Raw genomic sequence first — 27,117 nt, 5'->3', positions numbered from 1 at the left:
GTCTGGGAGGGTGGGATAGGGTCAGGATGGGAGTGAAATGAGTCTGATAGGGTTTAACAGTGACTGGGAGGGTGGGACAGGGTCAGGAGGGGAGGGGAATTAATCTGACAGGGTTTAACAGTGTCTGGGAGGGTGGGACAGGGTCAGGAGGGGAGGGGATTTAATCTGACAGGGTTTAACAGTGTCTGGGAGGGTGGGACAGGGTCAGGAGGGGAGAGGAATTAGTCTGACAGGGTTTAACAGTCTCTGGGAGGGTGGGACAGGGTCAGGAGGGGAGGGGAATTAGTCTGACAGGGTTTAACAGTGTCTGGGAGGGTGGGACAGGGTCAGGAGGGGAGAGGAATTAGTCTGACAGGACTTAACAGTGTCTGGGAGGGTGGGACAGGGTCAGGAGGGGAGGGGAATTAGTCTGACAGGGTTTAACAGTGTCTGGGAGGGTGGGACAGGGTCAGGAGGGGAGGGGAATTAGTCTGTAAGGATTTAACAGTGACTGGTAGGGTGGGACAGGGTCAGGGGAGGGAGGGGAATTAGTTTGACAGGGTTTAACAGTGTCTGGGAGGGTGGGATAGGGTCAGGATGGGAGTGAAATGAGTCTGATAGGGTTTAACAGTGACTGGGAGGGTGGGACAGATTCAGGAGGAGAGTGAAGAATTTCCAAATAAGTCTATGGACAGAAATTGACATATCATTGACGAAATTATGAAGAAGCTGGAATACAGACATCCAAAGCTGAGAAAATAAAACAGAAAGTTTAAAATGAAATGAAATATAAAGTTACACACTCTGAAATATTCTCTCTCACTCACTGGACCCAGGATTCAAACACCCTCAGCACTGACTAACTACATTCACACAGCACAGTGCAGAAGGAATGAAGGGTGAAGGAGTGAGGGAGAGGGAGCACAGAATGGGAAAATAGGGGGTGAGGATTGGAAGGAGAGGTTGTGGGGGATGGAGTTGGGGAAGAGAAGGATGAGAGAGTCATGAAGGATAAGAGAGTCATGAAGAACTGAGCCGTGAGGAAACTGATGAGTGTCCCATCCAGGAGAATGTAACTCTACATCTTCCAATCCCTCTCCCATCATTCCCAACACTCTGTCCCCTCAGTCACTTACTGGGAGCTGTTGTGTAGGTCCCACTTGGGGAACCTGCAGAAACAAAATAAATGTCCATTCGAATGGGGAATAATCTATTCTCAGAGAGTGAGAACACAACAAGTGTGAGGGGTTGGAGATTGCGTCAGAAATCCTCATTCCCACACTCCCCTCTATCCTTACACTTTATGGAGATTCTGGAGATCTCTCCCATCCCATTGATATTCAGTCAATGAGGATGTACGTGTGTGTGATGGGTTTATTGATCAATGTTAGACCTGATCTAGGCCAAAGGATGATCAGACAGGGAACGAGACGGGTTTATATGTGTGTATCTGTGCTGGAATTCAATCAGTTCCATTCCCCACAGTGCCCTTTACTCCCAGTGGAGATTCCCCCACACTCACTCTGTCCCCTCACTTCCACATTCCCCTCTCTCTGAATCTTACCTCTCCAGGGCCTTTTCCAGATGATTATTCCGAATATTGTAGCCATTGCAGCGATTAATCCAATCAAAAGTATCAAATGGGAACGTACCACACTGTTTTCTGGGATTTCTGAAACACATTGGAATAATATCAGGATTATCTCAGTTCCTGGATCCACTCTCGGTCTGTGTTGATTGGGGACAGTTTTAGTTTCACCCACCCATTGGGAATTGATGGACTTGGTTCAATAAAGTTTGCACTCCAGATCTCATTGATGGGGTCGACGTAATAACTGCACAGAGGATGGTATCCATCACCAAGTCACCCTTTCTTTATACATGAACAGTCCTTGACTTTAGGACTGACACTTTCAGAGTCAGGTAGCAGAGTGTCATCATCCCTGACACTTCCCTTTTTATTTGTCAGCCAGGGCTCCCTGATTGGGGCTGGATCAATCAGGGAACTCATATTCCCTGAGGTCCTGCTGGCTAGCCTCGTTACAATCACAACTTCCCTCCTCCTCTGAGTCTGAGAACATCGGCCAGCCATTTTCCTTGGAGAGCATCCTGGGGCGTTTTAACACTGGGACAGCTTCCTCCATGTTCAGCAGATAATAACGGCAGCATCGACTGCGCAGGAGCTCGCCTCTTGTGCCAGGAGTGCCTCGGCAGGATTTTATTTTCTTCTTCCAGTGGCAAAGGCATCGATTTGGCTCCTTCCATCATGCCCATCTCAGATTCTAAACTCTCAACAATGCTTGACAGAGATAGTGAACCCATGGGTTCTGGCAGCCTTTCTGACTGCTCAGAGGGGCAGAGTATGTTTTGCTCCCGCATTGTTTACAAATTTAACTTTCAAACGGATCTTGTGCTGGTTCAGGACCATTGCACCTGCCTGACCTTTCCACATCACTGGTCCTGATCTCACATGGAGCATGCCTCTTTCCCACACAGGGCCATTTTCATCATTCTTACACCAAACCTCCTCCCCTTACTGTGATGATACTGCGACTTTAAAAGGTTATTTTATCCTGTTTCTTTTTAAAGAGAAGTTGTAAGGCAGAGGTGTCTGGTTGGAAAGCCAATGAAGTGACTGGCTTATGAGGCCTTGGGTTTTTTAAAGCAGGAACAATAGAAGCAGCCTGGGTGGGTGTGGCTGGCTCTCGGACCTAGATTTCTAATTTGTAGTTTTTTAGCTTTGCGATTCAGCATCAGTTACTGTTGGAGTCTCAACAGGCTCGGAATTACAGTAAATGTCTCCTTGCTGCTCCTCTCTCTGAGCTTTCTCTTGAAGCTTTTCCTTCTGGCTTGCTGCAGTTACCTGTGAGACAAATCTATTTTCTGAGCTTTGCTAAGGGGTGTGTTTATGAGATGTTACTAAATTGAACCATTAATTAGTAATCGGTACTGTGTCTGTTGATTTGTTAATTTTTCTGATAGATTTATGGTATTCTAAATTCCACTTTCTTTAGTTATATTTTAGTTCTAGCGTTTCGATAAAGTGTGTTTTGCCTAAAACTGAGTAGTGTGACCAATCGAATTGCATCTGGAACACAGCACTTTACATGTGCCTTTAAAATAAGATAAAGTTAGGCCCCAGGCTGCCTTCTTAAAATATTTTGCAGGGGTCTGGTCTGATCCTTAATTCCCTGTATTAAACAGTTTCTCTTGTTTGGTGGAGACTTGTGTCCAGCATTGCTGTTCCTGAGGCCATTACACCTGACCCCCACAGGTCTGGGAAGATCAGATTCAACCTGGTGCAGAGTCTTCTACACATCAGCAACTCTGCTGGTCCCAACTCTGCTGTTGCATGTGGGTGATCCCATAGTCAAATAAGAACCATGATACCTTGGTAACTATCAAGAGGGTAGGCTGTTTTTCAAGCCAGCCTTTATAGTTTGGACTGCTTTTTCTGCCAGGCCAGTCAATGTTGGGTGGTATGAAGCTGTCCTTACCTGAAGAATCTCATCCCATTTTAAAAACAGGACAAAATTTCTGGTTTGTAAATTGTGGTCCGTTACTTGTGCTACCTGGGAGGCTTTATCGTGCTACTCCAGAGGCTTTAAACTAGTAAGGGGATGACTCAAATCAAAGTAACAGTGAGTAAAGAGAAAGGGCTGAGGCTGGTACAGCTCTAAGGGGAACAGCTCAAATCGTCAAAACAGGCAAGAGCTTGGCAGTGACCAAGGTCAGAATGATAAACTGCATTTACTTCAATGTAAGAGGTATGTCAGGGAAGGCAGATGAACTTAGGGCATGGTTGGGAACATGGGACTAGGGTATCACCGCTATTACAGAGATATAGCTCAGGGATGGACTGGACTGGTATCTCAATGTTCCAAGGTATAGATGCTATAGGAAGGATAGAAAGTGGGGGGGCAAGAGAGGAGGACAAGTTTTTCGTTCAGGATAACATTACATCTGTACTTAGAGACGCATATATTGGGAGAGTGACCAGTGAAGTTATATGGGTGGAATTGAGAAATAAGGAGGAGATGATCACCTGGTTGAGATTGTATTATAGCCCCCAGTAGGCAGCAGGAAATTGAAAACCAAATATGTAAGGAGATCTCATATCTGTAAGAATATTCGGATGGTAACAGTAGATTTTAATTTCCAAACATAGACTAGGGCTGTCATTGTGTTAAAGGCTTGGATTGGGAGGAAGTTGTTAAGTATGTCCAAGAAAACGTTCTTCTTCAATATGTGGATGTACCGACTGGAGAAGGAGTAATACTTGAACTTCTGTTGGGAACAATTGTAGGGCAAGTGAATGAGGTGTCCAGGGGGAGCATTGTGGTGCAAGTGATCATTAGTTTTAAAGTAGTGATGGAAAAGGATAGTACTGATCAAAAAGGTAAAGTTCTAAATTGGAGTAAGGCTAATTTGGACAGTATCAGACAAGAACTTGCAAAAGATGATTGGAGGGAGGCTGTTTGCAGGTAAAGGGATGAGTGGGAAGTGGGAGGCCTTTAAGAAGAAGATAATGAGGGTCCAGAGACAGCATGTTCCTGTTAGTGTGAAGTGTTACAAAGTCAAAAGCCTGTCTGTTCACTTTAAAGTAGAAAGTATTTTCTGAAGTTTGAAGTAAACTTCAAGTGCAGGCTCAGCTGCCTGAATGGAAAGACTGGGAGACGAGCTGTTCCAAAATAGATACATGCAGTAACTGGCTGTGTAAATAGATACCTGCAGCTTCCCTTACACCCAGCCCCAGACCTGAAGAAGGGTTACACCTGAAGTGTTGGCTTCTCCACCTCCTGATGCTGCCTGGCCTGCTGTGTTCTTCCAGCCTCCTGCCTGTCTACCCTGAGTTTTGCTGCTGTTTTGACAACGCAAATTTAACTGATCGGTTTAAATTGTGCCGAGGATACTAAAAACCCGACTGAGTTTGAGTTTATTGTTTTGACACCTGGAAACCAATCAAATTATAGGAATTTACTGTGTCATGGAGGCTATAAAACATGGGAGTTTTGAAAATTGGTCAGAAAGCAACTGCCATCAATCCACTGAGCAACTGCCCATCTGACATCTTGCTCTCAAAGAAATTAGAAACATTCTCTATCCAAGGTACCTTTGCATGTGAAACATCCTCGGAGTAACAAAGAAAGGAAACAACCTCAGGGAGAACAGCAGGGGGAAGATTGAAGACACCGAAGAAGATAGAGAGTATGTGGTCTTGAGATTAGGTTAATGTAATGTTTAATAAGTGTGTTATTGGAATAGCTTTTCTTCGTAGAGTTGGGGTCAGATCGTAAGAAATTAAGAGAAGTGGGGTGGGGGGGTTTGGATATGTGAATTTTTTTTTGGTTTAATGTTCACTATCAGAGTTATTCTTTTTACGTAACAGAGGGGTTTGACCACTGCATGATAATAGAAGGACAAGGCTGGTAGATATAGGAAATGCTGAAAGACTTGAGAAATTGAAGTTCTGGTCAAGAAAAAGAAAGAGGCATTTATCAGGTATAGACAGCAGGGATTGAGTAAATCCCAAGAAGTGTATAAGGGCAGTTGGAGTATCCTTAAGAGGGAAATCAGGAGGACACAAAGGGAACATGAGACAGCTTTAGCAAATGCAGTTAAGGAAAATTCAAAGAGACTCTAAACGTACATTTCAGCAAAAGAGTAAATAGTTAGAGAATAGGGCACCTTAAAGATCAATGTGGCTGTCTATGTGTGGAACCATAAGAGATCAGTCAGATACTAATCACATATTTTGTGTCAGTACGTATCATGGAGAAGGGCATGGAAGCTTGGGAACTTGGGAAAATAAATAGTGATGGCTTGAAAACAGTGCACATTACAGAAGAGGAGGTACTGAAGATTAAAATGCATAATGGTAGATAAATCCCCAGGACCTGATCAGGTGTTACCCAGAATTCTGTGGGAAGCTAGGGAAGAGGTTGCTGCGTACCGTGCTCAGATGTTTGGATCATCAATAACCAAGGGAGAGGTGCCAGAAGACTGGAGGTTGGCTAATGTGGTGGTACAATTTAAGAAAGGCTGTAATGAAAAGCTAGGGAACTATAGACCAATGAGCCATACATCAGTGGTGGATACATAGTTGGAGGAGATTCTGAGGAATAGGACTCACATACATTTGGAAAGCAAGGACTGATTAGGGATAGTCAACATGGCTTTGTGCATGGGAAATTGTGTCTCTGTAACTTTACTGAGTTTTTTGAAGAGGTAACAAAGAAGATTGGTGAAGGCAGAGGGGTAGATGTTGTCCATATGGAGTTCAGCAAAGTGTTTGACCAAGTTCTGCATGTAGACTGGTTAGTAAGGTTAGATCACGTGGGACCCAGAGGAAGCTCGCTAACTGAATATAAAACTTGGCTTCAAGGTGGGAAACAAAGGTTGGTCTAAGAGGGTTGCTTTTTGGAGCTGAAGCCAGTGACAAGTGGTGTGCCACAAGGATCGGTGCTGGCTCCATTGCTTTTCATCATTTATATAAATCAGTTGCAGATATGGGCGGAAAAATGGTAGATGGAGTTTAATCCAGGTAATTATGAGGTGCTGTGCTTTTGGAGATCACATGTTAAGGAAAAGGATACAGTTAGTGGCAGGACTCGGAACAGCATTGATAGGCAGAAGGATCTTGAGGTTCAAGTCTATAGCTCCCTGAAAGTGATCACCCAAGTAGATAGGGTGTTAAGAAGGTGTATGGCATCTTGCCTTTATTGGTCAGGGTCAAAGAGTGTGGCACTGGAAAAGCACAGCCAATCAGGCAGCATCTGAGGTGCAGGAGACTCGACGTTTCGAGCGTAAGCTCTTCATCAGGAATGAGGCTTATCCCAAGATAAATGGGAGGGCGGTGGGGTGGGGTTGGGTGCGGGGAATGTAGCTGGGAATGCAATAAGTAGATGAAGGTGGGGGTAAAGATGATAGGTCGAAGGGGAGGGTGAAGTGGATCGGTGGGAAGGAAGATGGACCGGTGGGACAGTTCAAGAGGGCAGTGCTGAGTTGGAAGGTTGCTTCTGGGATTTAGGTGTGGGGAGGGAAAATGAGGAAACTGGTGAAATCCACAAAGATCCCGTGTGGTTGAAGGGTCCCAAGGTGGAAGATGAGGCGTTCTTCCTCCAGGTATCGGGTGGTTAGGGTTTGGCGGTGGAGGAGGCCCAGGGACTTGCATGTCCTTGGCAGAGTGAGAGGGGGAGTTAAAGTGTTCAGCCACAGGGTGGTGTGTGTGTGTGTGTGTGTGTGTGTGTGTGTGTGTGTGTGTGTGTGTGTGTGTGTGTGTGTGTGTGTGTGTGTGTGTGTGTGTGAGATGGCTGAACACTTTAACTTGCTTGCAAACATAAGCCCAAGATTTCAATGAAGTAATGAAACAACTGTCATTGTCTAAGGATTGGCACTCTGTGATCCCAAGAAAGATCTGGTGTTGACATGCGATGTCTCCCCGCACATTTCATTGTAGAGATCCCTGGTGGAGTTCAGCTAGAGTTTGGCGGCAGCCTTTACTCAGGATAACCACACTTTCTCTGACAAGTTCTAACAATATTCCATCCTCTGCCGTGAGCTGGTATCTCTGGGTCCAAACATTTTTCAATTCAAAGGATTTCAAGTGCCTTTTGGTTCCCTCATAAAGTTATTTCCGGTTTGAAGGGATTGGATCTTTCTGTGTCCAAAGCCTGATAGTCAGCTCTGATTAGGAGCTTGTCCAGAAAGTTTAATACCATTACAGACCTTTCCACTGGGGGCGCTACCAGTGGTGTATTTGCTAATGGCAGGCAGCTCAATGCGTCCACATTCGCTACTCAGCCTCCCAGGCAGTGTTCTGGCTTGCAATTGTAAGCACTTAGTATTAGAACGCACAATTGAAGGTGGCCCAAAATTACAGGGTGGCCCTGCCTTGTCCTCTTTAAGCACACCAAGTAGTCCATGATTATCACAAATTTTAATTCACAAAGGTATTGGTGGAATGTCCTGACCCCAGATATGACCATCAATCCTTCCTTCTGTATCTGGGTGTATTTACGTGCTGCATTGGCCAAAGTCCTAGATGTATATGCTCTTGGATGTTCCTCTCCACTGAGCCACCATGAGCTAATACGACTCCAATGCTGTGCGGGAAAACATCGCATGTCAACACTAGATCTTTCTTGGGATCACAGAGTGCCAATCCTTGGAGGATGACAGTTGTATTGTTCCTTCATTGACAGCTCAATCTTATGTTTGCAACCATTTCCCAGGCTGATCCTTTCTGTCATGAGTTGATGTAATGGTGCCAGGACGGAGGCCAGGTTATGTACAAACTTTCCAAAATAATTTACCAGCCCAAGATATGATGTAAGTTCCTGGACAGACGTAGGAACCAGAGCACCTTTGATCTCCCTCACTTTACCTTCCAACAGGTGTAACCCAGAGTTGTTGAATCTGTATCCCAAGTAGATCATTTGGGATATACATTTTTTCCCTCCTTAGGCAAATGCCTGCCTTGGAAAACCACCTTCGGACTATATCCAGTTCTCTGACTGCTCCTTATTAGTTTTCCCTGTTATTGGCTAATTTACCATCTAAGTAAATGGCGACCTGGGGTAGACCATGCAAGATGTTCTCTATTGTCCACTGAAAGATCGAACAGGCTGACAATACCTCAAATGGCAGTCTTGTATCTTGGTACAATCCCTGATGGATATTAATTGTAGCATACGTCTGGGAACCTGGTCTAATCACAATTGCAAGTAAGTGTGGCCCATGTCCAGCTGTGTGAAGGAGAACTCCCATCCTGCACCAACGTTGGGCACAAATCCTGAGGGGCTGGCGATCTATTCTGCTGTCAAAAGCAGTTTACACTTTGTTTAAAATCCCCACAAAGGCAAACCGACCCACTGGGCTTCAGTACCATTCCAATCACTGCTGCCTATCCCACAAACTGGACTGGTTTGATAATTCCTTCACTTTCCAGCCTTCTAATTTCTGCCTTGACTTTTGCCCGTAAGACCAATGGCACTGGGCAGGCCTTACAGGGGATTGATTCCTGGTCAACATGCAAGGTGGTTTGGCTCCTCTGATTACCCCTAGATCTTCCTGGATGATCTACAGGTAAGTAAATTGAATTTCATTCAAGCAGCCATTTTCTAATTGAAACATATTGAGCCATTCGGGGTGAATCTCTCACAACTGATTTTTCCCCATTAAGCTCGGATTTGAAGCTTTTAGCACAATCACTGGTAACTGAACCAGCTGCCTTCCGTGAAAGAGCGAAACTGAAGTTGTACCCCTATTCTCTGAAGCTTCCTCAGTTTAGGTTCTCAGTCTGGCCAAGAACTTCTGCCAAGTTAAGGGTTGGGGTTCAGAGTGAATCTTGTTAAAGGTTGGTTCTGTGATCACTGATACAGCTGCACTCGGATCGACCTCCATCAGAACCGAATGACCAGTTAACCAGATGTTTTAATTGGTTGGTTCTGATTTTGATGCCGCGATGCAATTTAACTGTTCCAAACCAGATATGGATGGATTTTTCAGGATACCCACCTGAATATGGGGCTATAATTTATCTCGCTCAATTTAAGTCAAGTAGGACATTTTTGCTGTCTCAATTCCACCCATCGACAGAAACTGCAATGCCTTAATGGCCAGGAACCTGATCAACATTTTAACTGTTTGTTGAGGCTTGGTTTAGTGTTTTATGGTGAGCCAACCTCAAGTCCATCTGATCGATATGTCCTGAGTGAGGCTATGCAATTGCATGCACCCAGGTGGTGTCCTCCAAGTTCAGTCGAACTGTTGAGGGTGTCCACTTCCATTGGAATACCCTGTAATTCATGAGCTCCACTTGCTGCATTTTCCAATGATAAAGCCAGTTGTAGTAGCTGCCTGAAGTGCAGTTGGGATTCAGCCAGTAGGTGTTTTTGCATAGTTACATCATTAATTACATCATAGTTATATCAGTATTACATCATAGTTACATCAGTAATTTCACCTACCATTCTCTTAGCATCTCATTAAGGATTAAACCAATTTCCCATACTTTTGCCAGTCTTCTAACCTAGTCAGATATCCCAGTGTGGATTTCCCTGGTTCTTGAATTGCCAAATAAAAAAGATAGCATCTCAGAATTAGAGGAGGCTTTTGTACATAATATTTCTTAATTATTCCTATCAATGCTTGAAAGGTTTTAGTACCTGGTGCCACAGGGAAAGCTAGAATCCTAATAACAGAAAAAGCTGCAGCTCCACAAGCTGTCAGGAGAATTACTTGTTGCTTTTCACCTACCACAATGCTATTTGCCCAGAAAATATGCCACATTATTTTCACACACTGGGCCCAGTCCTCGATGGCAGGATCGAACAAGTCAAGTTTCCCAAACAAAGGCATGGATGTACCAAATGCTTCCCTGACTGAAAGGCGCCTGTTGTGAGCAAGTTTCTTCATGATTATGCTTTACTCCCATTGCCACTGGAATAGCCCGACAGAAGCTAGCATTCACTCACAAAGTCACCCTTCATTTACACAAGAACAGTCCTAGACTTTAGTGGTACCTCATTCAGATTCAGCTGCCAGACCCTCAAGACCTCTGACACACCCTTTTTTTAATGTCAGTCAGGACTCCCTGATTGGATCAGGTTAACGGACCAATCAGAGGCCTCCTATTGATGTTAATGGAAATCTGGAGTTTTCGAACCGAAATGCTGTGAGCGCTGAGGATCAATTGAATATTTCCAGCCTGAGATCAGGAGGGTTTTGTTGGGGAAGAGCAGCAAAAGACATGGACCAGGAATGGGTAAAGGGAGTGAGGGACAGATCAGAGCAACTTCAATTAATGGTGGAACAGACAGACAGACAGACAGACAGACACACACACACACACACACACATTCACACTCACACTCCAGTCCCTTACCCCACTGATAAAGCTTGGCTTCTGCCAGGGTGCTGTGTTCAATTTGACAGGAGTATTGATCCTCATCCCCAGCATTGATCTCAATCTCTTTCTGGATCTGATAGGTCCCATCGTGGTTCGGTCGAACCCCTGAGGATTGGGTCTCAGACATGACCTCTCCATTCCTTAGCCAGGTCACCTCGATGTCTACAGGATCAAACCCAGTGACCAGGCAGGAGAGAGTGAGCGGCTTGTCCTGGCGATTGGGCTCCCTCCTGGAGATGAACACTTCAGGCTGAACTGTGATGGGAAAGGGTAAAAACACAACCAACAGACAGACACTGAATGGAATGGGAGAACGGTTTCATAGATCAGTGAGGTTAGGTCAGAACGTGGAACAAAACTGAAATACATACCTTTCCTTGTGAAATATTCCTTTCCAACTTCCAGATATCTGTTTAAATGTTCAACAGATGTTTTTTGCAGATATGATTCCCAATAGTAGTTCCAGGATTGATCCGAATTCCATTTCTCTTTATTGATCACTGCAAAGTGATTTGCGGCAACCCATCTCATTCTGTCTGGCTCTAAACTAATGTGGTCCTTTCCATCAAATCCAAATCTCATTGATCTCTTCACAGAGCCATCTTCACTGACCTCAACAGAATGTATCCATTGGAGAGTGTGAATTCCTGTCAGTGACCAGACAGGGATCAATCATCAGTAAACGATAGATAATCACACACTGTCTGATCAGAGGGAAAGGGGACCAAATATCAGATGGAAATCGGGGATGAGGGTCACAGTCTGATCAGAGGGGAAAGGGTTCCAATCTCAAGGTAAACTTGCAGAATTAGTTGACAGTCCTCATTTCACTTTTCATTCCAAGGTCAGGGCTGGGGGATGGACTGAGTGGAGTGACCCAGGGGTCAGTGCTGGGAGATAGACTGGGTGGAGTGACCTGGGGGTCAGTGCTGGGGGATGGACTGAGTAGAGTGACCCAGGGGTCAGTGCTGGGAGATGGACTGAGTGGAGTGACCCAGGGGTCAGTGCTGGGGGATGGACTGAGTGGGGTGACCCAGGGGTCAGTGCTGGGGGAATGGACTGAGTGGAGTGACCCACGAGTCAGTGCTGGGAGATGGACTGAGTAGAGTGACCCAGGGGTCAGTGCTGGGGGATGGACTGAGAGGAGTGAGCCAGGGGTCAGTGCTGGGGGATGGACTGAGTGGAGTGACCCACAGTCAGTGCTGGGAGATAGACTGAGTGGAGTGACCCAGGGGTCAGTGCTGGGGGATGGACTGAGAGGAGTGACCCAGGGGTCAGTGCTGGGGGATGGACTGAGAGGAGTGACCCAGGGGTCAGTGCTGGGGGATGGACTGAGTGGAGTGACTCAGGGGTCAGTGCTGGGAGATGGACTGAGTGGAGTGACTCAGGGGTCAGTGCTGGGAGATGGACTGAGTGGAGTGACCCAGGGGTCAGTGCTGGGGGATGGACTGAGTGGAGTGACTCAGGGGTCAGTGCTGGGGGATGGACTGAGTGGAGTGACCCGGAGGTCAGTGCTGGGAGATAGACTGCGTGGAGTGACCCAGGGGTCAGTGCTGGGAGATAGACTGCGTGGAGTGACCCAGGGGTCAGTGCTGGGGGATGGACTGAGAGGAGTGACCCAGGGGTCAGTGCTGGGAGATGGACTGAGTAGAGTGACCCAGGGGTCAGTGCTGGGGGATGGAACGAGTGGAGTGACCCAGGGGTCAGTGCTGGGAGATGGACCGAGTGGAGTGACCCAGGGGTCAGTGCTGGGAGATGGACTGAGTAGAGTGACCCAGGGGTCAGTGCTGGGGGATGGAACGAGTGGAGTGACCCAGGGGTCAGTGCTGGGGGATGGAACGAGTGGAGTGACCTGGGGGATAATGTGGACAATTGACGGTGAGATTTTACCTGAAGTCTGGTTTGTCCTTTTCATGATCGATTTCAGATTCTCCTTTGCCAGCCCGGTGTGTGTGGTTGCCTGATCTGTAGCATCGTCCCAGAATTTCACACCGAGTGATTCAGTCAGGAACTGCTGCCTGGGGACACAGCGATGGGTATCACTGTCAAAGTAACCTGTTTGTATTCCGTTGACCATCGCAACAACAGTGACTTCAGGGAAATCTTGTTCTCCTGAGACAATTGTATATTTCAAAGTTCGTGAGTTAGTTTCTGTAATATAAACAGTTCGAGGAGCTGGTTATCAAACTGCAGAACAAGCACTGGGAGGGAAACTGGGAGGGAGAGGAACTAGCAAACCAGACAGAATGTGACTGGTAGTGGGGAGGAAGAGAAACTTCGGGGATGAAGAGAGGAAGACTGGGGAGGGACAGATATTGGGGAGGGGCAGAGACTGGGGAGGGACAGTGATTGGGGAGGGGCAGAGACTGGGGAGGGACAGTGATTGGGAGAGACAGAAATTGGGGTGGGATGGAGACTTGCGTTGGAAAATATATACTGGGGATGGGGGGGAGAGAGAGACACACTGCGGAGGAACTGGGAAATGGGGGAGAGAGACTGTACAGCATGGAGGAGGGACACTGAGGAGTGAGGAGAGAATGTGGAGGGTTTGGAAATGAGATAAGGAAGGTCAGAGGTGAAGAGAGAGCATTGGGATGAGGACAAAAGAGACTGGGACCTGGAGGAATAGAATGGAAGGGGTTAACAGATCGAGAAGGGCGAGAGGCAGGCGCAGAAGGTAAAGATATTGCAGGGGAAGGAAAGGGATTGGGAGGAGCAAAGGGACTGATGAGGGGGATAAAGACTGTGAAGGAGGGGGAAGAGAGAGATTACACAGGACAGAAAGAAACTGGGATGGGGAGTGGGGTGGAGGGGTTGAGACCAGGGAGGGAAATGAGACTCTGGGGGAGGTTGGATAAAAGAATGGGGAGGGGATGGGAAAGAGGCTTATGGTGAGGGAGGGGATAAGAGCTGGGAGGAGGTGGAGAGACTCAGGAGGAACAGAAAGAGAGAGAGAGAGAGACGCTGGGGAGGGGAAAGAGAGAGAGAGAACAGTGGGAAGGAAGAGAGAGAGATTGTTGGGAGAAAGCAAGAGACTAGGAAGTTTGCTCAATGATTTGGTTGATATTTCCTAGTTATGCCATTGGGTGTTAAAAATGTCCAATTTAGCTTCATTTAACCCTGTCATTTAAACAGGGACAGTGCCACATCATTTCATTCGGTTTTCGAACTGGGGCTTGCTTCATTAATTGGGAGGCAGTGGTGTTGGACTGGGGCGGACAAAGTTAAAAATCACACAACACCAGGCTCCAGTCCAATCGGTTTATTTGGAAGCACTAATTTCCACTTCATCAGGTAATTGTGGAGAATAAGATTGTAGGACACAGAATTTACAGCAAAAGTTTACAGTGTAATATAAACTGAAATCATATATTGAAAAAGACGTGGATTGTTTGTTATGTCTCACAGACAGACGGACACACACAGACACTCCTGCATACACATACACAAACACACACACACACAACATACACACACACACACACAGACAGACAGACACAGGCACTCCTACATACACATAACATGCACGCACACAGACAGACATACTCACACACAAGGACACACACAGACACTCCTACACACACACACACACACACACACACACACACAATCTCCACCGTCACTTCCTAGATACACAGACACTCCTACATACACACACACACACAGACACATACACACACGCACACATACACATATAAGTTTGTGGGGTGAATTTGTACTTGCAGAATTACATTTTACTTTGCTCAAAAACTGCATGAATCCACATAAGAGTCTGTAAATCTGTTTTTAGATTTGAATCATTCTGACCCTTGTGGCACAGACATTCTCATACAGGACATTAACACCTTCAATACCTAATCTGGGCCGACATGACTCCGTTTGTTAAAATGCACTTGAGGATGTAACTTTAAAAAAAACTTAAAACACCATTATCCCCTCAAGACTGATGACTAAACTTTGTGATCTCAGACTGAGCCCCACTCTCTGAAACTGACCTGTTTCCTGACCCACAGGCCATCATCAGTGAAGATTGGGGACAATATTTCATCCTCACCAACACTTAATTCTGGAGCCCGCGCAGTGGTGTGTACTCAGTCCCCTACTGTACTCACTGTAAATCCATGAGTGCATCGCCAAATACCAGACCAATGCCATTTACAAGTTCACTGATGACACCACCATAGTCGGTCGAATCTCAGATGGCGACGATACAGACTGCAGATGAAAGACCTGGAAAAATGGTGCACTGAGAACAACCGAGCTCTCAATGCCGGCAAAACCAAGGAACTCATTATTGACTTTCAGCGGGATGTTATTCAGGCCCCCCCACACACATTAACAGCACAGAGGTGGAACGAGTGGAGAGTGTCAAGCTCCTGGGAGTGGTCATCCACAACAAGCTTTCTTGGACTATTCACATGGAAGCACTGGTTACAAAGGCCCAGCAACGTCTCTTCCTCCTCAGGCAGCTGAGGGAATTTGGCATGACGCTCTGCCAACTTTTATAGGTGCACCATCGAGAGCATTATGTCTGGATGTATCACTACTTGGTATGACAACTGTACCATTCAAGATCGGAGACAGTTACAGAGAGTGGTGAACTCAGCCCAGACAATCATAAGGACCAACTTCCCATCTATAGAATCCATCTACCAGGCCCACTGTCAAGGAAAGGCCGCCAGCATTCTCAAAGATCCATCCCACCCTGGCAATGTTTTTCTACAACCCCTACCACTGGGGAGAAGGTACAGAAGCCTGAACACATGCACCAGCTGGTTTTGAAACCATTTCGACCCTACTGTTGCTAGAATACTGAATAGATTCACAATCTCTTAACATTCGCCTGTACCTGCATTTTTGCTTTTGCTGCTGTTTACCTATTATTTACTTACCTGTGCTACTTAACTCTGTGATCTGCCTGTATTGCTCGCAAGACAAAGCTTTTCACTGTGCCTCGGTACATGTGGCAATAAATTCAATTCAATTTTGCTGTCAGCCCTGAGCTGTTCAGTTCCCTGACAACCAATCACCTTGCTGTTGGCGTGCAGAGGACCTCTGTCATTACAACTGGTCATGAGGCCACAAACCAATCAGCTTCACTTTAAACCACCCCTCAGCCCCAGTATACTGGTGTACTGATCTGTATGAGATCACTCAGGTTTACCTCATCGAATATGAGTTCCCTGATTGTGGCTGTTAACTTCATCCAATCAGGTAACCCCAGCTGACAGATATAAACAAGAGGGGCAGGGGTTCTGTTCACTCTAGGAGCTGGATCCATGCTAGCTGAGTCACTGTCATGTGCTATGCACCTGTAAATAAAGGGTGACTCCAGTTTGGGGGGAGAAAGTGGAGTCCCACACTCGTGTTCTGGAATTAAACAGAGGAAGAGATTTGGCTCGAGTAGATTGGGCGGGAAAGTGAAAGGTAAGAGAAGGGATGAGCAGTAGCAATTGTTTAAGGGGCTAGTAAAATTCCTCACAACTAAAATATATGCTAGTGAGTAAGAAAGGTGGTAAGGCGTTGGGGGGGGGGGGGGGGGGGTGGTGTGGAGGGTAGGGCGTAGAAAGTCAAAAACTTCCATAGCTAAAAAAGGTGGTCAAGGACAATATAAAGTCAAGAGTGAAGGTCTACCATATTGCAAAGGCCAGGGGCAGGCTGGAAGCTTGGGAAACTGTCAAACATAAGCAAAGGGATACTAAAAAATTAATAACAGGAGCGAAGGTAAATGAAGAAAGAAAATTGGCACAAAATATCAAAAAGGATAGCAAAAGCTTCTATAAGTCTACAAAAGGGAAGAGTCGCTGATGTGAATGTTGGTCCCTTGGAAGGTGAAACTGGAGAGTTAACCGTGGGGACGACTGAAATGGCAGAGAAGCCAAATCAATGCTTTGCCCCAGTTTTCACAGTGAAGGACCATTCTTATTGGTTCGAGTCAGAGGCAATAGAAAGGGTAGGATGTAAAACATTCAACATTGATTGGGAAAAGGTACTCAGCAAACTATTAGGATTGAGGGCAGACAAGTCTCCCTGGCCAGATGGCCGAGAGCCGAGGGTATTAAAGGAAGTGACGGTGGAGATAATGGATCCATTCATTACAATATTCCAAAATTCCCTCTACATGGGAAAAGCTCCCATGGATCGGAAAAATATTAATCTTATTAAACTAACTGGTCTGTAATTTTTGAAGAGCAGATGTTGGGAAAGTGTTAGAATCAATTATTAAGGGAGCAATATCAGGACAGGTGGCAAGTCAGACTGTGCTCCATCAGAGTCAGCATGGGTTTATGAAGGGCAAATCATGTTTAACTCATTTGCTGGATGGCTTTGAAGATGCAAGAAGCAAAGTGGATACTGGGGATCCTATAGGTGTAATGTATCTGGACTTTTGGTAGGCATTTGATAAGGTGCCGCACAAAAGGATAATTCACAAAGTTGGATCATATGGGATTATGAGTAATATATTATCTTGGGTAGATGACTGGCTAATGGACAGAAGACAGAGAGTCGGGATAAATTAGGTTTTTTTTCCGGATGGCAAGACGTTACGAGTGGGGTGCCACAGGGTTTGGTCCTTGGGCCCCAGTTATTGACAATCTACGTTCCCGACTTGGAGACAGGGAGAGAAGGCCCGGTCGACAAAAATAGGCAGGATAGTAAATTGTAAATGAGGAAACAGGAACCTTACAACAGATAGGGTGGGGAATTGGCCAAAATGTGGCAGATGGAGTTTAACACAGATACGTGTGAGGTCATGCATTGGGGTTGAGCGATGGGAAGGTGACCTTTATCGACATGGGCAGAGACTTGTGATGCTGAGGTACAGAGGGAGGTGGGTGCCCTCATTCATAAGGTACAGAAAGCTAGCATGCAGGTCCAGCAGATAGTAAAGCATGTGAATGGAATGTTGTCTTTCCTAGCTCAGGAAATAGAATATAAAGGGAAGGCCGTATTGTTGCAGCTATCCAAGGCATTGGTGAGACCACACCTGGAGTATTGTGCACAGTTCTGGTCCCCTTATTTGAGGAAAGATGTAATGGCATTGGAGGCAGTTCCCAGGAGGGTTCATGAGATTGATCCCAGAGATAAGGGGTTTGTCACATGAAGAGAGATTGACCAGTGTAGGCCGATGCTGTCTGGAATTTCGAAGAATGTGTGGAGATCAAATTGAGGTTGTCAAGATAATAAAAAACTATGGATAAAATAGATGGGGAATGGATGCTTCCCCTTGTGGGGCATTTTCGGATGAGAGGTTGCAGGATGAGAGGGAGCAAATTTCAAACAGAGTTGAGGAGAAGCTACTTCTCCCAAAGGGTTGTGAATCGGTGCACGTGGCAATAAATTCAGTTCAATTTTGCTGTTAGCCCTGAGCAGTTCAGTTCCCTGACAACCAATCACCTTGCTGTTGGTGGGCAGAGGACCTCTGTCATTACAACTGGCCATGAGGCCACAAACCAATCTGCGTATACAGAAAACCGACAAACACTGACCAAATACTTAACTACACCAGCAACCATCCCAACATACACAAACAAAGCTGTATCAGAACACTATTCCAACGAGCCACCACACACTGCAGCACAGACAAACTTCGGGAAACAGAGGAGAACCACCTATACAACATATTCAAAAAGAATGGATTCTCAAAAAATACAGTCCGCAGATTCCTCAGGAACAAACCACGACAAGCAGACCAAACACAGCCAGAAACCCTAACCACCTTACCATACATCAAAGAAGTCTCAGAAATGACAGCCAGACTACTAAGCCCCTCGGAATCCTAGTAGCACACAAACCCACCAACACTCTCAAACAAAACCTAACAAACTTAAAAGACCCAGTACAACCCATGGACAAAACCAATGTCATCTACAAAATTCCATGTAAGGACTGCGACAAATACTACATAGGACAAACAGGAAGAAAGTTAGCCACCAGGATACACAAGCACCAGCTAGCCACAAAAAGACACAACCCTCTCTCCCTCATAGCCCTACACACGGATGAAAAACCCCACCAATTCGACTGGGACAACACATCTATCCTGGGATAGGCTAAGCAAAGACATGCCAGAGAATTCCTGGAGGCCTGGCACTCCAACCACAACGCCATAAACAAACACATAGATCTAGATACCATCTATCAACCCCTCAGAAAACGAACAGGAAATGACCACAAACCCCAGGAATCCCATCCAGGAGAAAGATATAAATAGAAAGCAGGAGACAACAGCTTCGCTTCACTTGGAGGTCGCCACTGACGATGTTACCTAGCTAGGTAATGAAACGTCTGGATATCAAACCTATAGCTCAGCGAGCAAACCTACACCCTAAACCTCAACCTGAGCTACAAACCTTCACAAACCTTGCACTTTTAAGAAAGTTTTAGATTAGGAACCTGGGCACAAATCCCATCGGAGTCTCCCAGACTATGCTGCCTTCAATGTGTAAAAGATCAGGCTGGCAGTATAACAGGCGGCTGATCAAACATCCCCCATTTCAAACTCTCCCCAAGAGACTCACATTCACCCCAGACACACAGAGAGAGAGAGAGAGAGAGAGAGAGAGAATGGAAAGCTGAATTCTGTACTTACTGGGAGAGACCCGGGAAAAACACAGGGAGATGGAGAGAAGGATCAGCAACATTCTGGGAATCCTCTCTCCCTATTCCAATCAGGGACTTGGAATAAAACAGTGATTGGAAAATATCTGCTGTTCACAAACTGAAAAATAAACAAAATAAACGTTTGTTTCTACCATGATGCCATTTCCTGATTGACAAAGTAATTTGATCATTTCCTGAACTTGAAGCTGCTGAACCAGTCTCAGTCCCAGCCTCAGTAAAAAACCCAATAAAGAGATAAACAGGTTCTGTCACCAGTTCCCAGGGAGATCAGACACAGACAGGTTGATTTACTCGCTGTGAAACAGACACAGGGAAAACTGACCTTTCTCCCGTTGGCAGGACACAGGGTGTGGGGTCTTTGTGGGATACCCTTCGGCCGGTCGGGGTGGACTTGTTGGGCCAAATGGCCTGTCCCCATACTGTAGGGAGTCTATGAATCTATGATTCTAAAAACAGCCATCTCATGTTCATATGAACTTGTACCAGAAGCTGAAAGAAAACAATTTCAAAATCTAATGGAAGAACTTGGTCAAAGTTAGAAAAGATCAAACAAAGTAACATTGTGAAGTGGATGCAAATAAATCAGACTCTTATCATACTCTTGGAGAGCCAACTTTGTTTGAGTTCAAGAATTCACTTTGTGAAGTAATGAGAACTCATGTGGAGGAGCAGAGAGTTAAAACTGTGAAGAATTTCCTTGTGATATAAAGTGGAGGTTGACCCCTCCATCTCCAAGAACTAAACAGAAATAGCAAATAGGGGCACCTCACCTCATAATCTGTAAAAGGGGGAGTGCCGAGTGGTTTAACCTGTTTCTCAGCAACTTCAAGTGGTTCAATAAAACAAATCCCTGACACTCACTTTAAAATCAACTCGTCACCATTTATTTATCCAACTCGAGAGCCAGCGATTCTCTCTTGAGAGCTGAGGGCTATTGGCTCTGCTGGAGGGGAGTTAGCTCTGGGGTCTTTATCCAACTGCCCCCTTCCTTTATCCCCTTGATGACATATCAATATTTCACATGATAGGGCTCGTCCTATGTTGTTGAAATCATCAGATTTAAATTTCATACATTTTTGGTAGCTAAGTACCTGTTCAAATTAATTGGCTAAATTCAAAAACCTGTTGTATTGAAAAAAAAAGCTGGCGTTTAGCCTGCTAACTGCATGGCCTTTCAATATAATGTGTCAGTTTGGGTGCACTCTGTGTACTTGAAAACTTGCAAGCTGCTGTTCACAGACATCCATTGTAAATCTCTAAGTGTGGAAAAAGCACATGATCTTTTCAAGGGACCATGCAATTCTTTCCTCCACCTACCACTCGTATTTTACAAACACCAAATTCTAACTTCATGCTTTCCAATCCACATGTACTGTCCTCAACTTTGCAACACTTGAGCGAATAAAGTTTTCCCCATGTTTACCAAGAGGAGTAGGAAAAGAAATTCTGATTTTCAGAGATACAGGAGCAAGTCAATCATTGTTCGGGAGAGATAAGGAGATGTGTAAATAGAAAGAGTATTACTAGAACACACGGAGTCCATGGTGAGAAAAGTCGTATTCTTTCATGTAAGGCGAAGCTAGAGGGTCTGATGAAAAGTGGTGGATGGAGTAACAGAGAAATTCTCCATTCCAGAACAGTTCCTTCTGGGATCTTTCCTGAATGTGTGATTACAAGGTCACAAAGCCACAGGTTGAACAGAAAGAGAACTCAAACAGACAAGATAAGGAAGTTAAAATTCAGTTATCATAAACTATATTTGATCAAGTTCTGGAGAAAACGCAAAAACAGTTGGAGAACAAAGCAGATGTTTTCTAACTCAGAGACATTAGCTAAAATACAACAGAAAGGTGGAAAAATAAAGCAGTTGTACTGAAAAGGTGAATCTGCACATATCCCACAATGTCAGTATCTTAAAAATGAAGTGTTGATGAAGAAATGGAGACCATCACATATTCAAGTGGGTGAAAAATGGGCAGGAGCTCATCAGGCTGTATTACTGGTGTGTGATATAAAGGAGGGGTTGTGGGTAGCACCATGAGAGTTACCAGTAGGAGGTCATTTGGGAATAAGGAAAATAGAAGTTTATTTTTATTGGCCTGGACTGCAGAAATATGTTCTTGCATTTTCCCAGACATGTCACATAATTGGAAAACTTATTTATTAATAAAACCAACACCTTTCATACCTATTCCAGCATTTGATGAATCTTTTGCAAAAGTTTTAATTATTGCATCAGATCCAGCCCTAAAACAAACAGTGGGGATCCGTATTTGCTGACCATAATAGACGTGTCTCTGAGATTTCCAGAGGCCATTCCAGAATGAGATAGCATGGCTGAAAGGAGTGTAGAAGAATTACTCAATATTTTTCCCTCGTTACCGACAACCCGCAATGCAATTGGAACAAGGATCAAATTTTTCATCAAAGTTATTCAAGGAAATTAGAAAGAGCTTAGAAATCCAAATAATTTAAATCAATTGTGTACCACCCAGAAATGTGGAGAGCATTACAACAATTTAATTGAATTTATTGTCACATATACAGAGACACAGTGAAAAGTTTTGTTTTGCGAGCAATACAGGCAGATCACAGTTAAATAGCACGGTAAGTAAATAATAGGTGAAAAACGGCAAAAACAAAAACACAGGTACAGGCGAATGTTAAGAGTTTGTGAGTCCATTCAGTATTCAGGTAGAGACTGCTTCAAAACCAGCTGGTGGATGTGTTCAGGCTTCTGGTAGAGGGTATAGAAAAACATTGCCAGGGTGGGATGGAGCTTTGAGAATGCTGGTGACCTTTCCCTGACAGTGGGCCTGGTAGATGAATTCTATAGATGGGAGGTTGACCTTTGTGATTGTCCGGGCAGAGTTCACCACTCTCTGTAACCGTCTCCGATCTTGAATGGTACAGTTGCCATACCAGGTAGTGATACACCCAGACAGAATGCTCTCGATGGTGCACCTATAAAAGTCGGCAGAGCGGCATGCCAAATTCCCTCAGCTGCCTGAGGAAGAAGAGACGTTGCTGGGCCTTTGTAACCAGTGTGTCCGCATGAAGAGTCCAAGGAAGCTTGTTGCTGACGACCACTCCCAGGAGCTTGACACTCTCCACTCGTTCCTGTTATTGTGCTGTTAATGTGCAGGGGGGTATGAGTAACATTCCGCTGAAAGTCAATAATGAGTTCTTTGGTTTTGCTAGCATTGAGAGCTCAGTTGTTCTTAGTGCGCCATTTTCCAGGCCTTACACCTCCCGTCTGTACTCTGTTTTGTTGCCATCTGAGATTTGACTGACAGTGTTATCAACGAACTTGTAAATGGCATTAGTCTGGTATTTGGCGATGCAGTGACTTTTGGGATTAATTCGTCAGGGCAGGTGTTACCTCTCTGCTGAAATTCTGCTCAAAGCGAGCAGAGAGGCATTGAGACGATCTGGGAGGGATGTGTCATCGTCTGCTATCTTGCACTGTCTCTTTTTCGAACCTGTGATGTCATTCAGTCTTTGCCATAGCTGTTGGGTGTCTGTCTGGATCTCTAGTTTGGATCAGCATTGGTCCTTGGCTGTCTTCATGGCTCTGTGAAGGTCACACCTGGGTTCCTTATATTTGAGTGGGTCTCCTGATGTGAAGGCCTCACGCCTGGTTTTCAGCAGATTCTGATTGTCCTGATTCATCCCCGGTTTCCTGTTGGGAAACACCGGGATTGAAACACTACATTGAGAGACGACTGTTAAAACTATCCAGAGGGTTGTGTTATGAACCAGACCAAACCCCTTCAAAATATTCAGAAGATAGTCTCGACTCTAACTTTTTCTTATTTTAAAGTTAAATATGAAATGCTGCATTCCAGATGCAATTTGATTGGTCAGTCTACCGGGTTTAAAGCAGAACACACGTTATTCATCCACTGTAGTCAAAATACAGCAAAATAACAACTCTATTGAAAATATAACAGAATAATTGAAGTGGTAACTATTTCTAATTAATTGTTCCAATAGAGTAATATCCCATTAATACACCCTTGGCAAAATGGAAGGTCAGGAAACAGACTGTCTCACATCCAACTCCAGAAACAGGAAGAGGACCCCGAGCTTTTGGCTGTAACTGAGAGAGGGATAAATAGGTTCCATGTCTTCAAACCGCAACAGCAACTATTGAAACGTATATAAAAACACATCGCGTCGCCGATTTGATGCTACGCACATTGATGCTGGCAATTTTAAACCCCATTTTAACAGTTTGCAAGGTTAACAGTGTTCATTTGCTGCTGATCTTGCCCCTCTGGGGTAGTTGTGTGCATCCCCGTGGTGACGGCAAACTGCTGGACCATCCCAGGGCTGAGGGAGCTGTCCGGCTCCACGCTGGAGCCACTTCCCTGCTCTGGTGTCTTTGTGTCGAGCCCAGGGTCCGCACCGTCCAGTTCTCCATCTGACAGCGGGGCTGTCACAGGACCGCTGCTCCGAGTTACCTGGAGCTGTGGGCCGGTGGACACCTCTTGGTTCTCACCGGGTCGGGGGAGGCCTTTACCCGTCCCCTCAGAGGGATCGTCTTTCCCTTCTTGGGTGGTGCTGCCCTCCTTTCTCCCCACTGCACTCTGTCTCTTCCTCTGGGAGGACCCTTCTTGCGCCCGTCCTCACCATCGGAAGAGCTGCCTGTATCCTTATTGTGTAGGTGTCGCTTCCCCCTTCTCTGGGTGGCTTTGGGGCCCTTGGGAGGTTTCCTCTTCCTGTTTTTGACAGTAATCCAATCCTCTGCCTCCTTTGATTCCTCCTCTTCCATTTCCTCCATTTGTCCTGAAGGAGCTTGGATCGGCTGCTGCATCTCCCCGCTGTCTGCCGTCTGCTCCACTACAGCCTGCCCTTCCTTCTGGGTGCCTCCAGACACCATTCCCGTGCTGTTTTGTGGTGCCTTGCTGGTCTTAGTCGGTCCCCGGCTCGTGTTGCCACCTCCGGCCATCTGTACGTAGGTGGCGGCTCCTCGTCTTGGACAGGCCTTGTACATGTGGCCCGCCTCTCCGCACAGGTTACAGTTCTTGGCCTCCTTACAATCCTTGGTCGGGTGGCCTTCCTGCTTGCAGTTTCGGCATACGGTCACCTTACAATCCGCCGCCATGTGGCCTGACCTCCCGCAGGTTCGGCACACCTTCGGCTGCCCTGCGTACGTCAGGTAACCTCTGCTTCCTCTGATGGCAAAGCTGGAAGGTGGGTGGAGGATGTTCCCACTGGCATCGACCCTCAGGGTTACCCTGACCTGTCGTTTGCTGGACCAGATCCCGAAAGGATCGACCACATTGGTGCTTTCTCCTTCGACCTGGACGTATCTTCTCAAGAAGGTCAGGACATCTGCTGCTGGGACGTGGGGGTTGTACATCTGGATTGTTACAACCCGACTCCTCTGCGCAGGAAGCACACACAACGGGACCGCCGACAAAATGGAGACCAGAGGTTCCCCTTCCTTCTCCTCGAAGACTTTCAGGAGCTGCTCACAATGCTTCACACTCCTGAAGGTCACATCAAAAAACCCTGCCGCAGGGAAATCCTGCAGGCAATACACGTCCGCTTTTTTTATTATTTCAAAAATATACTTTATTCATAAAATAATTTGATGGTCTGTACAGTTGGTCATGCCGTACATATGTAAACACTTACATACAGAGATCAGAATTTATCATTATTATATACAGGTCTGTGCATTTCTCACTCATATGCCCATATATTGAGCTGAGGCATCAGCAGAGCCCAAATGACTGCATGGGCCCCCTGATCTTCTTTCGACAGGCAGATGTTAAACGGTGGTCTTTCCCCACTGCGCCTTGGCTGCAGCTGCCCCAAGCTTCAGCGCGTCCCTCAACACGTAGTCCTGGACCTTGGAATGTGCCAGTCTGCAACACTCAGTCAGGGTCAACTCCTTCAGCTGGAAGATCAACAGGTTTCGGACCACCCAGAGAGCGTCCTTCACCGAGTTGATGATCCTCCAGGCGCAGTTGATGTTCGTCTCGATGTGCGTCCCGGGGAACAGGCCGTAGAGCATGGAGTCCCGCGTCACGGCGCTGCTTGGGACGAACCTCGACAAACACCACTGCATTCCTCTCCAGACTTCCTCTGCATAGGCACATTCCAGAAGGAGGTGTGTGACAGTCTCGTCCCCCCCGCAGCCACTTCGAGGGCAGCGTGCGGTGCGGCTGAGAGTCCGGGCGTGCATAAACGATCTCACAGGTAGAGCCCTTCTCACCACCAGCCAAGCCATGTCTTGGTGCTTGTTGGAAAGTTCTGGCGATGAGGCATTCTGCCAAATGGCTTTGACAGTCTGCTCAGGGAACCACTCAACAGGATCCACCCTCTCCTTTTCCCGAAGGGTCTCGAGGATACTACGTGCTGACCACTTCCTGATGGACTTGTGGTCGAAGGTGTTTTTCTTCATAAACTTCCCCACGAAGGACAGGTGGTACGGAACGGTCCAACTACTCGGAGCGTTCCGCGGCAGCGAGGCCAGGCCCATCCTTCCCAACACCGGGGACAGGTAGAACCTCAGTACGTAGTGACACTTGGTGTTTGCGTACCGGGGATCCACGCACAGCTTGATGCAGCCACACACAAAGGTGGCCATCAGGGTGAGGGTGACATTGGGTGTATTTTTTCCCCATTGGCCAGATCTTTGTACAGCGAGTCCCTTCGGACCCGGTCCATCTTTGAACTCCATATAAACTGGAAGATGGCCCGGGTGACTGCAGTGGCACAGGTTCTGGGAATAGGCCAGACCTGTGCCACATATAATAGCAATGACAGTGCCTCACACCTGATGACCAGTTTTTTTCCCGTGATGGAGTGCAACCGTAGCCTCCATCTGCCCAGTTTCTGCCTCACTTTACTGATACGCTCCTCCCAAGACTTGGCACACGCCCCAGCCCCCCCGAACCAAATACCCAGCACCTTCAGGTGGTCGGTCCTGACGGTGGAGGGGATCGAGGATTGGTCGGCCCAGTTCCCGAAGAGCATGGCCTCGCTCTTGCCTCGGTTTACCTTGGCCCCTGAGGCCCGTTCGAACTGGTCACAAATGCACATGAGTCTGCGCACGGACAGCGGATCCGAGCAGAAAACGGCGATGTCATCCATGTACAGGGAGGCCTTAACCTGCAGGCCCCCGCTGCCAGGAATAGTCACCCCTCTCAGGCTCACATCCTTCCTGATGGACTCGGCAAATGGCTTTATGCAGCACACAAACAAGGCTGGAGAGAGAGAGGGCAGCCCTGCCTGACTCCAGATCTGACTGGGAAGCTATCTGATTCCCACCCATTGATTGAGACTGCACTGACGATGTTGGTGTAGAGCAGTCTGATCCAATTGCAGATTCCCTCCCCAAAGCCCATTTTGGAGAGAACATCTCTCATATACCTGTGTGATATCCTGTCAAAGGCTTTCTCCTGGTCCAGGCTGATCAGACAGGTGTCCAACCCCCTGTCCTTCACGTAGGCGATCATATCCCTGAGGAGTGCGAGACTCTCAGCGATCTTCCTGCCCGGTACAGCACAGGTTTGGTCAGGGTGAATCACCGACCCCAGAGCAGACCTGACCCGGTTGGCGATTACCTTTGACAGGATTTTGTA

At 46.4% G+C, this 27,117-nt stretch overlaps 1 protein-coding gene across 1 annotated transcript in view; it reads right to left on the bottom strand.

Moving 5' to 3' along the window:
• Positions 1-19,708, bottom strand: part of LOC132832571 (class I histocompatibility antigen, F10 alpha chain-like) — a 50,499-nt gene extending 30,791 nt beyond the window's left edge. The window contains exons 1-5 of the mRNA XM_060850663.1: positions 19,485-19,708; positions 12,782-13,042; positions 11,263-11,538; positions 10,868-11,146; positions 1,544-1,651 (exon numbers count right to left, since the gene is read on the bottom strand). Of these exons, the coding sequence (XP_060706646.1) occupies positions 1,544-1,651; positions 10,868-11,146; positions 11,263-11,538; positions 12,782-13,042; positions 19,485-19,536 (976 nt within the window). The 5' untranslated portion in view covers positions 19,537-19,708. The remainder of the gene's footprint in view (positions 1-1,543; positions 1,652-10,867; positions 11,147-11,262; positions 11,539-12,781; positions 13,043-19,484) is intronic.
• Between the last annotated feature and the right edge of the window lie 7,409 nt (positions 19,709-27,117).

The sequence above is a fragment of the Hemiscyllium ocellatum genome, chromosome 35 (assembly GCF_020745735.1).
Source record: "Hemiscyllium ocellatum isolate sHemOce1 chromosome 35, sHemOce1.pat.X.cur, whole genome shotgun sequence".
In the NCBI taxonomy this organism is placed as follows: domain Eukaryota; kingdom Metazoa; phylum Chordata; class Chondrichthyes; order Orectolobiformes; family Hemiscylliidae; genus Hemiscyllium; species Hemiscyllium ocellatum.
Note: the sequence above shows the minus strand (reverse complement) of the source record. Positions and strands in the feature narration are given on the sequence as shown.